Source organism: Nilaparvata lugens, chromosome 4, assembly GCF_014356525.2.
Source record: "Nilaparvata lugens isolate BPH chromosome 4, ASM1435652v1, whole genome shotgun sequence".
Taxonomy (NCBI): Eukaryota; Metazoa; Arthropoda; class Insecta; order Hemiptera; family Delphacidae; genus Nilaparvata; species Nilaparvata lugens.
Genome location: NC_052507.1, coordinates 53601604 through 53617277, shown reverse-complemented (window position 1 = coordinate 53617277; position 15674 = coordinate 53601604). Strand labels below are relative to the sequence as shown.

Genomic DNA, 15674 nt, shown 5'->3' with positions numbered 1-15674 from the left:
ACATTGATTCACTCAAGGAAAGGCACAACATTATTATGCCCAAAACTGGGTCTCTCCCAATTTAAAATTTCAATTTAAACAGCTTTCATAAGCTGTGCTTGAGTAGTAAATTTTTCTGTTCATTTTTAGTGTTTTTGCAATAAAATTCTATTTATTTTTAGTACAAGAGTATTTTCCTTAATTAAAAATAATAATAATATCGAGTTACCTGGCTGGCTAAGATCTGGTGTCAGAGTTCTTAGTCGCACCTGATCAATTTCAGGGCCTCCCACATGATCTAACTACTGTTTTTGGGCAGCCGGGACTGGCAGCCCGACCACTTCCAACTCCAATACTTCTGTGAATTTTTTCAATGTAAATATTCATATCAAAAGAATGTTTTTTTTTTATAAATTGGAACTGTATTTTTCCAGGCACCTGACTCGGCAGCCCCGCATCTAGTGAGAGCGTTGAAGCAAGTGGTTGAGCAGGCGCAGGTGGAACTCAGCGACAAGCTCAAACTAGAAACGTACATGTCGCAGAATTTCATGGGATTTTTCGTCGCCGAAGACCATGCCGACATTTTGAAACGAATTGCTATGCAGTATGTCAAAGAAGTTTCCAGTGCCAGTGAGTAGAATTTGTAACTAAATTCAAATTGCAAGATCTGGTTACACATAGACTACGTCTATGAAATTTAACCGCCGTAAAATAACGTCATCACATAGTCGCCTGATTCATACACTAGCTCTATTATCTTGTTAGATGACGTCTGTTCACGACGGTTGAAATTACTATTATGAGTAATGAGTAGGTACTTGGGAAGTAAGTTTTATTTAGAGTTGTCCATCTATCTACTCAAAAGTCATACAGTTCAGGACACCAGGAATCGGATCCTACTAATCTATTCGTAACAATCTAACAATCACTCAGGAGTATTTAATTACAATTACAAATATCAATAATAGAAACTTGAGTTAAGGAGCTTTGAAAATAGAGAAATTATGACTAATTTGATTCAGGAAATTGTAGAGTAGCTCTATTATTGATTGATTGTGAAGTAATCTATAATCGAGTACATTGAAATTTCATACAATTCAGTGAATAGGTTTGTTCTACTTGTAACTGGCTATTAATGTCCAAAATAAAGGTACAGAGTTTGAAATCAACAAACGATTATTATTTTCCTTATGCCTTAATCAATTGGCTACTTTCACCATGGAAGATCTTGCAATCCAATATAATTCTGATTTACATTTAAAACTTTTCATGAGCTTTTGCATTGAATAACAAGAGTACAAGTGTTCCGAGGTAATTTCAATGTTTAGTCCACAGAGTGGACAGATTGGACTAATAGTCTTGCAAATAATCTTATCATCCTGAAAAGGATAAAAGAAGTATTTTATGGTGAACTTATTCAAATAATTCTCTCTTATCTATCATATATTTATTCTTTCACTTTACTCTGGTTAACTTCACTCATACTTCCACTTTAGTATGGTTAGTATCAAGAAAAGATGTAAAAAATGAAGGTGAACACACAAAAGTGGTATGAATAACATTATTTCATAAGTATCAATTTGAAATTAATAAGAGATCAACTCCAATATGCTAGACTTTACTCAACTTGAAATAACCTGAAGAAATAGTTGAAATGTGGAATGTTTGGATTGCAGTAATCAATGATAACTATGAGCATTTAGATGCTCTGGCGTCCTGCTTCCCATGGTGTACATCTGCTACTGGCAGATATTCCATTACGAGAGGTTTCAGATGTAAGCTATTCGAAAAAGATCACAATTTTAGGAAACCAATGCTTTTATTATTTAAATTCACCACAACGATATGCTGGTGTTAATTAAAATGTCTTTGCCCGTTTCATAAAAAAATTGCTTGAATGCAAGCCTATTTAGTGAACGTCTTAGCCTATTTATGTTGCTTTGATGCTTTCGTGCTACTTTGTCACTATGTTATTACAGGCCTATGTTGAAGCTTTCGAATAAACAGCTTGGTGAATAAATGTAATAAAAGGTTGATTAAGAAGCTTTTAGGTTGTCTCATCGTGCACAATACTGTTATATTTTAAAGACTTTGAATGAATATCGTGATATTATATAAATGAAGGTTCATTTGAACTGTTTAGTAAACAGTGTTTACATTCCTTATGAATAAATAATGAATAACATCAGTGTTCTCCATTCAACCAATGCTTACAGAAGTGAATCTCACTATAGTAGCGGGTTGATTTTAAAGCTTTAATGCTTTCAGGTTGTGTTATCTTATCACAGTGCTGCTATATTTGAAAGCTTATGAAGGAACAACTTATAAATGTAATATATAAGTGTGATAATTACTGAAATAGTGAGAATTACTTGAACTGTCAGTATTCCTTATGAATAACATCGATGCTCCCCATTCAAATGGCGCAATATTTGAATATAACATGAGGTTTTGTTATTGATTTAAAGGCTTCAATGCTTCTAAGCTCTCTTGTCACAGTGCTATCATATTTCATAGCTATGAAGGCTATCACATGAAGGCTTGTAATTTTTAAATGAGAGCACAGTAGGCACGCTTGTCTTATAGCTTCAAATAGGTCAATACAATATTTTTTTTGAAAAATAATAGGCCTACTACAACATTAACTTTTTGCAATTTACAGAACACACGAGAATAATCCAAAAAATGGGCATCTTTATAACTCTAAAAACTCCTTACTCGTAACAGAGTAAACTGATTTATCAATCATCTTCGTAAGTAGAGTAGTAAGTGCTGGCTTTTTGCGTTTTTTGTGCATTACCAGTACAGTACAATTTTTCTAATTTTATCTATTTGAATTGGTTTGTTTATACTGGGTTGCCTGTTTTTATTTTATGTTTGTGAGATTTTTAATGAAATTGGTGTGTGTATCTTAGCCAGTGAACCTCTGCATGCGAATACAATGCTTTGCATTGCGGTGTTTTTGAATTTTGTGATGTTTCCATTGATATTCTCGATTTATATAGTGTTTCGATTTATATATTAGTGGACATTCAAACTGCTGTATTTAAAGTATCACACAAACACACAGAAACAACTTCCAGTTATCTTATGCAACATATCATAACTTTATGTTATGTGTTATTGGAAATTGTTTTTTGATTTGATAAATTTGAATTTAATCAAGATGTCTTATGTGTTACATGATTTGTGATAATATTGTCCGTGTCTTTGCATTTTGTGATTTCTCATTGAATTAGAGTAAACAACCTAACCGTTATATTTTTAAAAACAATATAACCAATTTGACTCTAACATAGCAAGTAAACAGGCGCACATCTCACGTCGATTTTCATCTTCAGATAATGAACAGCCTCCACATCATCAAAACATTCTCCAATCATCAGACTACTTATAAAATCAATAAAGAATTTACTCATTCGAAATTTTTCGTTCTGGCATTTCTACTTATTAACTGCATCAAAATTCTTATTTCTAGCAATTTTTCTGGAACCACACGTGAAATCCCTGCATTTGACTCTGGCCTACCAATTTCCAACTCAGCATTTTACGGCTTTGAAGTCACTTGTCGAAACTCTACTGGATCCTGATACTGCCACCAAATGGGAGATTAGGCTCTATTCGAGGGACACCAGAGTTTGCAATAAGCATGTAAGTTTCATTAGTTATACATTCTTTGGTAATTTTCATCAAACAGTTCATTACTGAAGAAAACGCCTTCAAATTGTCAGAACTAAGTGCTTGGGTCCAAATTTTATTCAATTCTACAATAATATGTTCTTTATGTGTTATAAATTGTATTTGCATTTTAAAACAATCAAAATTAGCATATAGAAAATGGATTAAAGAGTAAATAAACTACCCATATTCAAAAATGAAGAAACTTCTAGAAAAATAACTCCAATTAGAAAATCAAATGAAAACAAAATTCCATTGATTCAATTGAAGAATTTCATTATTCATTCAAAATTATATTTTATTCACTAGTGAATAGTGAACTGGAAATTGCATACTGTAAGCTGAAGAATACGTACATGCCTTTTCGTTAATAATTTACCAGGTTTATGAATTTTTTCATAACATTATATTAAAATTTCCCGTTTTCCAGCTCCTGTCTATAAATGAATGTCAGTATTAATACGGTAACTAATTTGATGAATTTTTGTTGACAGGTTCACAAAGTACTATACTCGCATGTTCCGAGAGAGCCAGATGAAATAGAAGTTAGGATGGGTGATTTCATCTATTTGAACGGAGATGCCGTTGAAAGCTCACCCGATGGTTGGGTCGAAGGCACCTCATGGCTCACAGGTAGGATATTTATATATTGTTTTCCTCTTATTCACTCATATACTAATATTTTAGCTTTCGTTAGTTTGGTATATGTTAAACAATACACGATACGTGATAAGTTATCATCAGACGATTTCAAATTCCTATTTTGGCTGTTAGTTGGCCGAATTATCAATATTAATACCGTGTGATCAAATTACAATATGACCCTAATTTCTAAATCACATTCATAGTACGGCAAAAAATGTTGGCACTACTTACACGAGCGCGACTCAGATCGGCTCCAGTCGCAGATTTTCAGTCTTACGGACTTTTCAATTTGACTTACTTGAAATTGTGTAATAAAAGGCTTATTTCAATCAAACTTTCCTTTAATGATAATAAATCGAAGATGGAATCTAGCATTACTGTAGTAACCATCAATAATGTAGCAAATAAAATGAAAAACGCATTGAAACGTTCATGGCAGAAAAGGAGAATATATCCAGCATCTATTATAAGAATAAAATCTGTTGTGGCGCACTCACACAACTTTCCTTGCTCATTGAACTGTAAGCCCCATTCTTAAAAGAGAATAATTTAGGGGAATAACATAAACGATTGACAGCAACATATTTGAAACTACGATCAGACTACTGTATATGCGTATATATAATTATTTTCAGAGTACTTTTTCCTTTGTGTAAATTGTGAAATTCGATTATTTTTTTTTTAAATTGTTAAAACAGCTGTTCTACAGATGAAATATCTCGACTATGTGATATTTTTATGAACTGCTCTACCTACCCAAAGTTAGTAGACAGAAGGTTGGTCACTCATCTATAATAGTATTTTAGTTGAAATGCAATTGGAGTGGGGGAACTGCAGCCGTGACGTAGGCTGTAGTACAGAGTAGGCAGAATATCGCATTCTTGAAAATCATAGGGTGACCTATAGTCAAATTATATAACACAAACATTTTCTGACATGCAAGCTTTCTGTTTCTGCTTTACAATAATTATCAAAACATTTGAATAATACAAGCATTTTGCAATATAAAAGCAAAAACCCCACCTCCTAACCTTCACTTTCAAACCCTTAAGGTTTCTTTATCTTCTAGGTCATGTTTATATTTTGTAGTTTGGCTATACATCAGCTTGTGAATTTTGGGGATGAGATATTTTGATTCTCGTAGGTAGAACATGTGCTCGATACCAGCATATCTTCAGTGCATTTATATGAATTAAATTCATTTGATTTATCGGGATCGGTTTATTGTTTTATTGCAATGCATTGGTTTATCAAGATTTTTTATGGGTTAATCTGAAATTATAATAGTATAACGTGGTCTACTAACGCTTTTCCAGCTTATTAACTTTTTCGTGTCACGTGTTTAGATTCTTGAAAAACTTCCAACTTCATTTTATTCATACAAGTTGAATGAACTTGAAATATTAAACAACATCATTAGAATCGGTGATTAATTCGCTATAAGTATGGAGAATTTTTAAGTTCTAGGTCAATCTTGAGGGGATTAAACGACGATATATTTGAAGATACAGTGAATAAACTGTATTCTCAGTGTGGTTTTACTTTTTTACTACACGTGACGTCACGCTGGCATTCCCCCCACCACTTCGAATCTTACACCTGTGAGTGATCAACCTTCTGTCTACTAATGTTGCTACCTACCTACCTCATGCACGAGAAGGAGGCTACAAAGTCCATTTCTCAAGGATGGGGTGGAACCCCATTAGTTTCCAAGAAAGGAGACTCATGCCAGTTAATAGAGCTGATAAATAACTATACAGGGTATGAATTTGAAAAAAAACGGTCAAGTCATTTTTGAGAAAATCGTAAAAAACATGATTTTTTAGTAATTATCCGCCATTTTTCTCAAGAATATTACGGAGCTCCTGCAATTTTCCCAGAAATGAGACTCATGTCAGTCGATAGGGCTTATGAATAGCTCCATGCTATCCATGGTATAAATTTGAAGAAAATCGTTAGAGCCGATTTCAAGAAAACCGTGAAAAACATGTTTTTTAGTAATTATCCGCCATTTTTTCCGCCATCCTGATTTGAATTTTATTGAATTTCCTATTGTCGGATCCTCATGGTATAAGGACCTTAAGTTTGAAATTTCAAGTCAATCGGTTAATTAGGAATGGAGTTATCGTGTTTTCACATACATACACACATACACACACACAGACCAACACCCAAAAATCATGGTTTTCGACTCAGGGTACCTTGAAACGTATAGAAAACTTGAAAATAGGGTACCTTAATTTTTTTGGAAAGCAATACTTTCCTTACCTATGATTTGATGTTTACATGAGTTTGTGGATTTGAGTGAAATTTTCAATATTTTTTTGTAATTGTGAAGGAGGAGTTTTGTTTGGATTCGTATTTGGAAATTGATCAATCTAATAAATTCAAAATTGTAGTAGATACATTTTTTGGACTCAAAATTGTGTACGAATTATCGTTTAAGTTACGTAAGTAGCATAACCTTTAGACTGTGTATTCCAAATTAAGGTTTGAAGCAGTTTTGGGCAAATGCCTGTTGTTTTTACCTGAATTGTATTTGCATATGAATAAATAAATAAATAAATAAATAAATAATAGGGCAAGGAAAGTAAAAATAAGTGTATGATACGTAAATTACAGAAATGCTTTTGAAAATATTTTTCAGTATTCCGATATTTTTTACTTTCCTTGCCCTATTACCATAGGTAAGGAAAGTATTGCTTTCCCAAAAAATTTAAGGTACCCTTTTTTCAAGTTTTTATAGGTTTCAAGGTCCCCTGAGTCCAAAAACATGATTTTTGGGTGTTGGTCTGTGTATGTGTGTATGTCTGTGAACACGATAACTCCATTCCTAATTAACCTATTGCCTTGAAATTTTAAAGTTAAGGTCTTCATACGATGAGGATCTGACAATAAGAAATTCAGTGTAATTAAATTTAAGATGGCGGAAAAAATGGCGGATAATTACTAAAAAACCAGGTTTTCACGTTTTTCTCGAAAACGGATTAAACGATTTTCTTCAAATTTATACCATGGATAGCTATTTATAAGCCCTAACAACTGACATGAATCTCATTTCTGGGAAAATTGCAGGAGCTCCGTAATATTATTGAAAAAAAAATGGTGGATAATGACTAAAAAACCATGTTTTTACGGTTTTCTCGAAAACGGCTCTAACGATTTTCTTCAAATTTATACCATGGATAGCATGGAGCTATTCATAAGCCCTATCGACAGACATGAGTCTCATTTCTGGGAAAATTGCAGGAGCTCTAATATTCTTGAGAAAAATGGCGGATAATTACTAAAAAATCATGTTTTTTACGATTTTCTCAAAAATGACTTGACCGATTTTTTTCAAATTCATATCCTGTATAGTTATTTTTCAGCTCTATCAACTGGCATGAGTCTTTTCCCTGGGAAACTAATGGGGGTTCCACCCCATCCTTGAGAAATGGACTGTGTAACCTCCTTCTCGTGCATGAGGTAGGTAGGTAGAGCAGTTTATAAAAAGAACACATAGTCGAGATATTTCATCTGTAGAACAGCTGTTTTGACGACTTTTAAAAATCATCAAATTTCACAATTTACACAAAGGAAAGAGTACTCTGAAAACAATTATATATACACATATACAGTAGTCTGATCATAGTTTCAAAATGTTGCCGCCAATCGTCATTATGTTATTCCCCTAAATTATTCTCGTTTAAGAATGAGGCTTACAGTTCAATGAGCAAGGAAAGTTGTGTGAGTGTACCACACCAGATTTTTATCTTTGAGAACTATTATTATTGGTTCTGCAGTAATTGGATCATTCTGTATTGATTTTAGATAGTTTAGATTTGTTTTCGAACACTATTAACCTTCTCCGGATATATTATCATAATGACTCATTTTGATCGATTTTTGTGGATAGATAATAGACATATATTTTCTTAAACACATTTTTTTTGTAGGATGTAACGGTTATTCGCCTGTAAACTATACTCAAGATCCATTTTGATTGATTTTTGTTGATAGATAATAGACATATATTTTTTTTAAACACATTTTTATTGTAGGATGTAGCGGTTATTTGCCTGTAAACTATACTGAAAGAACAGCGGAATCAGATTCATGGACGTTACACAGGTAAAAAACAATACTACTTTTCAATTCATTCATTCTATATACATTACACAATATAGAAAGAAGTGAATATCATCTATCACCACTTGTTCAGATAATGCAGTGAAATAATTGAGTTTATCACCACTACTTAACTGCTATGTCGTTTCTCCTACTACGAGTATATTTTCAAGAATATTTACCAAATTTTACAATTCAATGTACCTTATTAGGAGGAAATAAATTAATCTTTTTTTTCTAATAACTAGTATTGTTCAAACATTTCCAACTCTATTCGACTGCCTAGTCTGCCTGCCTTGTCTGGTCCAGTAACAAATAGAGTAGATATCTTGCTAGTCTAGTCCCTCTACCACTCACTACCTTTAGAACCTAATTGATCAGGTGCGACCTGAAAACTCTGACTCCAGACCTGAGCCAACTAGGTCACACGATATTATTATTTTATTACCTTTAAAACTCTTTATTAACCTTGTGTGAAACACTCGGCCTAGTCTAGTAGGTTGTCCAGTCCAGTCTGCTTGTACCACTAAAACTTTTATGTGACCTCACACACACACACACACCTTTACTAGCAAAGTGTGAAAGGGTGCTTACCTCAGTCGATTAGGGTCCATATTCTAACACTACGTTTAACGCTGAACCACGTTTATTTGTAAATATGGTTGCATTTACCAAAATGTGTTTCATACGGGGTTTAAACGAACAGCTGACATTTTTCCGTTTAAAACGAGTATCTGCATAAGGGTCAAGCTCTAGTAAACTACAGTGAGATTCATGTATTAAAGTCAGTATCTGATTAACATTGGTTTGCAACTATCCTTGTCTGTCATTTGCCAGAGCAGATAGCTCTATTCTTTTCAAACTCCGCTCCGTTGCTAAAGTATATGTAGAAATATGATGAGAAATATTTAATCTCAATTATTAAAAATGTAAGTTATTATTCACAATTGAAAAATATTTTTGGACAAATAAAATTTATTCAAGATGGAATTTATCACTACTGTATTAACAAGAATTAACAATTATTACAAATAAAATATATTCAAGATGGAATTTATCACTACTGTAGGCCTATTAAAAATAATTAGCAATTATTAGATCTTATATACATGCCTTCATACTGTCTTCAAAACGTTAGTACCACTATAGAATGTTCACTAGCATCGTCAAACGATCATAGATGAATTAGAATATAGCTAATCCGTAGTACAATAAAACCTCTTTTTAAATAATAATTCTTTATAAAAATAATAACGTCAGTACTTGTTTAAATTCAACCAATGCTGACTGTTCAAAGTCACTATTTATTAAATAATGAACCATTCTTTATTCCATTAATAGTAATAAAATGGTTTTATTTGTGAGTGTGTGTCCACAATTCATCTCCCGTTAATTCAAGCCAAAATGAAACTATTTTTTATTCTTGAAGTGGTGCTTGCGAGATGGAGGAAACTATAATGAGATAAGAGAAAGAGATAGATTGAGAGTGCATTACATCAAGGTGAATTTCTGTTATGTTGCCAAGAATGCCTTGTCATTGCAGATGTTTAGTCACTATGTACTCAGATCAAACTACAAATAGAGTAAATTTTAAGTGTTCAATTGAAGTAATTGAACTTGATAACTAACATTGCCAAAATCCATGTCAATATTATAGCAAATTTCCCATAAACTGTCTCCTTCAGCCAATCGTATTTTTCTCATTATATTATTATGAATTTTTATCCAGTTTCTCCGTCTGTATTTTTTCGTTCATCCAATTTTCCCGTATTTAATTTTTAGTTTTATTTGATGGCTCGATATCAACGAGCTCGTTTTGAATTTTCATTTATAGACTTTTTCAGATTTTTGTAACAAATATTTCAATTTCGAAATTTGTTTAGTTTTTGTTTCTAGAGTGATTTTAAACAGCTTCATTCTATACTAATCTGGTCTAGTAAGTAGCAATCGAATCCAAGCAGTTCTGTAAAAAGAATATCGAGATAGCTCCACCACTCATTCCAACCTTTTTCATCTATTTTCGTATTCTATTCCATTGAGAAAATAAATCAACCTTCACTGAGACTCACTTCAAACTTTCACTACTCCTTAATAGTATTTCAAGTCACAAGGACGGGAAGGGCCCTTCTGCAGGCGAGAATGATGTTTGTAGTCGAGGCGTTAGCCGAGACTAGAATTTCATTTGAGCACTGCAAAAGACATTCACGTCCAAGTAGCTTACACTATTTTTTGTCATAATAATTGAGAATCAGAAAACATTACCTGCTTGTGCTGACATTACTACATGCATTCTATAAACATAACCTAGTTTACAAGCTTCGAATCAGGAATTTCTTGATTGTAGTTGACAAAACTTCCACCTGGAGCGCTAAAAGGCGGTTTTCGTACCACTATTGCTGTTCCAAATTCGGAAATAGGAAACATACGATTTAGTGTAAAGTGTTATGAAAACATATGATTTTATTACAGTATAGTATTCTACAATCAGCTGTTTACCGGCTTGATTTCATGGATGTAAAACAGTTGAAATTGAATGACTATGACAAAAAAATGTTACCAACACTTCCCATTCCACCATTCTGACAGTTTAAAGTCACTATTTATTAAATAATGAACCATTCTTTATTCCATTAATAGTAATAAAATGGTTTTATTTGTGAGTGTGTGTCCACAATTCATCTCCCGTTAATTCAAGCCAAAATGAAACTATTTTTTATTCTTGAAGTGGTGCTTGCGAGATGGAGGAAACTATAATGAGATAAGAGAAAGAGATAGATTGAGAGTGCATTACATCAAGGTGAATTTCTGTTATGTTGCCAAGAATGCCTTGTCATTGCAGATGTTTAGTCACTATGTACTCAGATCAAACTACAAATAGAGTAAATTTTAAGTGTTCAATTGAAGTAATTGAACTTGATAACTAACATTGCCAAAATCCATGTTAATATTATAGCACATTTCCCATAAACTGTCTCCTTCAGCCAATCGTATTTTTCTTATTATATTATAAATTTTTATCCAGTTTCTCCGTCTGTATTTTTTCGTTTATCCAATTTTCCTGTATTTAATTTTTAGTTTTATTTGATGGTTCGATATCAACGAGCTAAACGATTCGTAGTTTTGAATTTTCATTTATAGACTTTTTCAGATTTTTGTAACAAATATTTCAATTTCGAAATTTGTTTAGTTTTTGTTTCTAGAGTGATTTTAAACAGCTTCATTCTATACTAATCTGGTCTAGTAAGTAGCAATCGAATCCAAGCAGTTCTGTAAAAAGAATATCGAGATGGCTCCACCACTCATTCCAACCTTTTTTCTTCTATTTGTGTATTCTATTCCATTGAGAAAATAAATCAATCTTCACTGAGACTCACTTTAAACTTTCACTACTCCTTAATAGTATTTCAAGTCACTAGGACGGGAAGGGCCCTTTTGCAGGCGAGAATGATTGTTTGTAGTCAAGGCGTTAGCCGAGACTAGAATTTCTTTCGAGCACTGCAAAAGACATTCACGTCCAAGTAGCTTACACTATTTTTTGTCATAATAATCTAGAAAATAATAATTGAGAAACAGAAAACATTACCTGCTTGTACTGACATTACTACATGCATTCTATAAACATAACATAACCTAGTTTACAAGTTTCGAATCAGGAATTTCTTGATTGTAGTTGACAAAACTTCCACCTGGAGCGCTAAAAGGCGGTTTTCGTACCACTATTGCTGTTCCAAATTCGGAAATAGGAAACATACGATTTAGTGTAAAGTGTTATGAAAACATATGATTTTATTACAGTATAGTATGCTATTATGTATATTATTCTACAATCATATGTTTACCGGCTTGATTTCATGGATGTAAAACAGTTGAAATTGAATGACTATGACAAAAAATGTTACCAACACTTCCCATTCCACCAATTCTGACAGTTTAAAATGATTCTCACTATAATATTGATCCATTTATTCTGTCTTTAATTCTAATATTAAAATGTTTGTTTGTAATTTCAGTACATCTTGTTTATAATAAGAATTTTATGGAATTTTTAATTAATGTTCTAGATCAGTTAGTTTGGGAGTAAACAGCGACTCAGTGACAGGCACTGAAGACGAAGAGGAGAATGGTCTATGTCCGCTCTCTTTTCAACGACAAATCAACGGAAGTGATACCAACATCTGCTCACAAACCACCACTGCAGCCAACGACAATTCTGAAAACAAACGGATCAGTTTGGCGAAAGTGAGTAGAAAAACCTTAGTTGTAATAACTTTTTAACTAGTCGTTAAGATGTTTTAAAGTTTTAAAAATGTTTTAATAAAAGGGTACTATAAGTTTTATATTGTTTTTATTACTTTCAAACATTCTATGGTGAGATGCATTTCAGTCTGTCAGCGGTGATTGAATAGAAGTGGTGGTGTAAGTTATGAGGAATGCTGACACTATAGGATTATTTCCCAGTTTCAAAAAAGTGGCAACGTTGCATAACTGGGTTCAATCAGCTTACCAGCCCGAGTTAAACGCTTTGAAGAGCGAGTAAACTTGAAATAAATCTTTTTATAATAATGTTGTCATTATTAAACAAAATTCCAAATTAAATGCTGTAAATAATTGTGATGCATACATCTATAGTGAGATTAAAAAATAGCATTCGTTATGAATGACACCAAAGCTTCCCTTTCAACAATGCTGAAAGTATGAAGTGAATCTCACTACAGCCTGCTGACAGCTGAACCTAGACAACAGCGTTGCCAGCTCGTTGGACATGGCAACCTTCTAAAAATGGGTTTGACTGTAGTTCATCATCTAAATAATATTTGAAGTGATTTTCTGGTGAAATACTAACACGCTATTCATCAGTTACACTGTAAAACCCTGATACTGTTTACATAGATTGCGAAAATCTTGATTCTATCAAGGGATATAGAGCAATAATTCATCATTAATAAAGGCTCAATTTTTCAAGAATTATTTATTATTCGAATTTTATTCATTGATAAAATTAGTGAATTGGTAAAAAAACATGTTCAATTAAATTGTTCAAATGCGTACAATATTCCTATTCATCTTATAATTGAATGGCTTGAGAGTGCTAAGAACATTCACTTATTAGAACATTTTGTGCATGGTTTTTGTTACCCAACTATCAATAATTAAAAAAATTGAAGCTTAAGCATTGAGCAGCAAAATATACATGTGAATGGAGACGTAGGCTATGATTGGTTATAGCCTATAAGTAATAATAATAATATTATTATTGCTCACAATTATAGGATTTCTTTTTGCCATAATATTCCGCTGTTTTATGTTTAAGCTTTTAATTTACTAGAGATTGATAATGATCGAATAGGCCTAATGTAGATCATTTAGATTAATAGGGTAGTAACCGGAACTAGTTTCTCAAAAAGTTTTAATAAATAATTGGTTGTAAGTGGATAGAAGTAATTGATCATATGGATATCGATCACAACATCATCTTTACTACAATACAGAAAATAATATTACTATCCTTATCAAATACTTTGTAAGCAAAAAGAATCCCATACTCTATTACTTGATATTGTGAAATATAACAATGTGCAATGACCTATCTTGTACAGTATTATCTTTTTATTTTCAATGACGTAAGAAATGGTGATATTAGTGACATATTTGTACTGATTACAAACAGGGCCTTCATTTAAAGAATTAGTTTATTAACGGGTTAACGTTTATCAACTATTTAACTAGCAGTCAACTGTACAAATCATAACATTTTAGTCTAAGTTGGGCTGACAGACAGTTAGATTTCAGCCAGTTACCGTAAAACAGAATGATTCTACCATAGATTTATTAGTAGTTGTTAATTGTTGGTCTGGAACCCACATAAAACTGTATGCTCATTCATATCTCATAATCTATGTAGATACAACACTTTATTATATTTTATCGTTATTGAAAATAGCTATTGATGGAAAAATAAATTTGGAAGAATTTTATTTGATTTCAGAAACCATTAAACATTTTCGTTATATTAATTGAACTTTTTGAAATATTCATTATTAATCAATAATCATTCACTAATTGTATTCTACAGTAAAATTATTCAATTCAGATTCATGAAGCATTTTTTCAGTTCCTTTAGAAGATGAGTTATGGGAAAGTTATCCTTCTTAGAATAACCGCATGGGAAATTATCCATATGGAAAAATATTGACAGCAATATTTGAGAAAAGTCTTGTTGTTACTATTGAGAAAAGTCCTGTAAGAAACTCCATATTGAATCGCGTCATTGTTGAGGATGCCCACATGAGCCCTAGGCTTGTGCTTGAGGTTGGATGACGATGAGAGTTAAATGGGACCTACAGTTTTATTCTCGTTTTTAAACACCGGGAAGTGATTTCAGAAATTGTTACCTGTTAGTGGTGTTGTTCTCAAACAACCACCCTTCCAACGGGAGTGCCGATAGCATGACGCTAATATGATCGATTAGATATGGAGCCAACTGTTGTTTCAACTATTCCTTCTATCAAAAGTATTCACAAGTTTTTTAGTGTCGATGTCCACCATTCATTACAACCAACTCCTTCGTCCCAAAATTGAAGATATAAATAAAAATCAGCCAAGATTGCTGTATAAATTGTAACGTTAAATAAACACGCTGTCGTTGAATACAATGTTTCAACGTATTAACTGCTTATTTTTCAAGTTTTCGTTGAAACCGCAACGACACTAAATAGTTAATCTAATTAATAGTTGATGTATCAACGTTTCAACGCCACTAGTTTGAACGTATTTTTTTCGTTGACCGTTATTACATCACAGTTAATGATATTTTTAACGTTTTCCCTGTTATCTTGTCTCAACTTTTATAAGAGCTTTGTTTGATTCAAGTTGCTGATTGAAGTGCTGTATATGTTGACAGCCAGCTGGCTGTTGGCTTACTAATTAATGTGTTGTTGTCATTATTGTTTGCTGTCAGTTAATTGTATTCAGTGTAATAGAAAAAAACGTTCCTGAAGGGTCAAATAGTTGAAATGTCGGATAATAAGGTTAGTTGTGTAGACTTATAATAAAGTTCAAGTATTTATTATTCATTTATTCATTTGTATATCACTTATTAATAAAATGATAGGGAGGGGAAAAATAGAAAAAAAACGTTAACTATTTCTCTTCTAAGTTTCATAATAATAACAGTTTCAAATAAAGGGTAAGTCTTTTTGAAAATATATTAAATCAAGTGAGAAATTATTCGAGTAGAGAAAAACATTCTTGAAATAATAAAC

At 32.4% G+C, this 15674-nt stretch overlaps 1 protein-coding gene and 1 long non-coding RNA gene across 3 annotated transcripts in view; one reads left to right on the top strand and one right to left on the bottom strand.

Moving 5' to 3' along the window:
• LOC111044378 (protein UBASH3A homolog) overlaps positions 1-15674 on the top strand; it is a 31816-nt gene that overhangs the window by 1759 nt on the left and 14383 nt on the right. Inside the window, exons 3-8 of one of the 2 annotated variants that reach the window (XM_022329503.2) lie at positions 414-609; positions 1656-1754; positions 3458-3630; positions 4152-4290; positions 8346-8415; positions 12474-12651. In XM_022329503.2, coding sequence (XP_022185195.1) covers positions 414-609; positions 1656-1754; positions 3458-3630; positions 4152-4290; positions 8346-8415; positions 12474-12651 — 855 coding nt within the window. The remainder of the gene's footprint in view (positions 1-413; positions 610-1655; positions 1755-3457; positions 3631-4151; positions 4291-8345; positions 8416-12473; positions 12652-15674) is intronic. The other variant, XM_022329504.2, reaches the window with a different exon arrangement.
• On the bottom strand, positions 12482-15367 carry LOC120350853. The gene is made up of 2 exons (XR_005571060.1): positions 14805-15367; positions 12482-12622 (listed from the first exon to the last, which is right to left on the bottom strand). It is a non-coding gene; the product is annotated as an uncharacterized LOC120350853 (long non-coding RNA).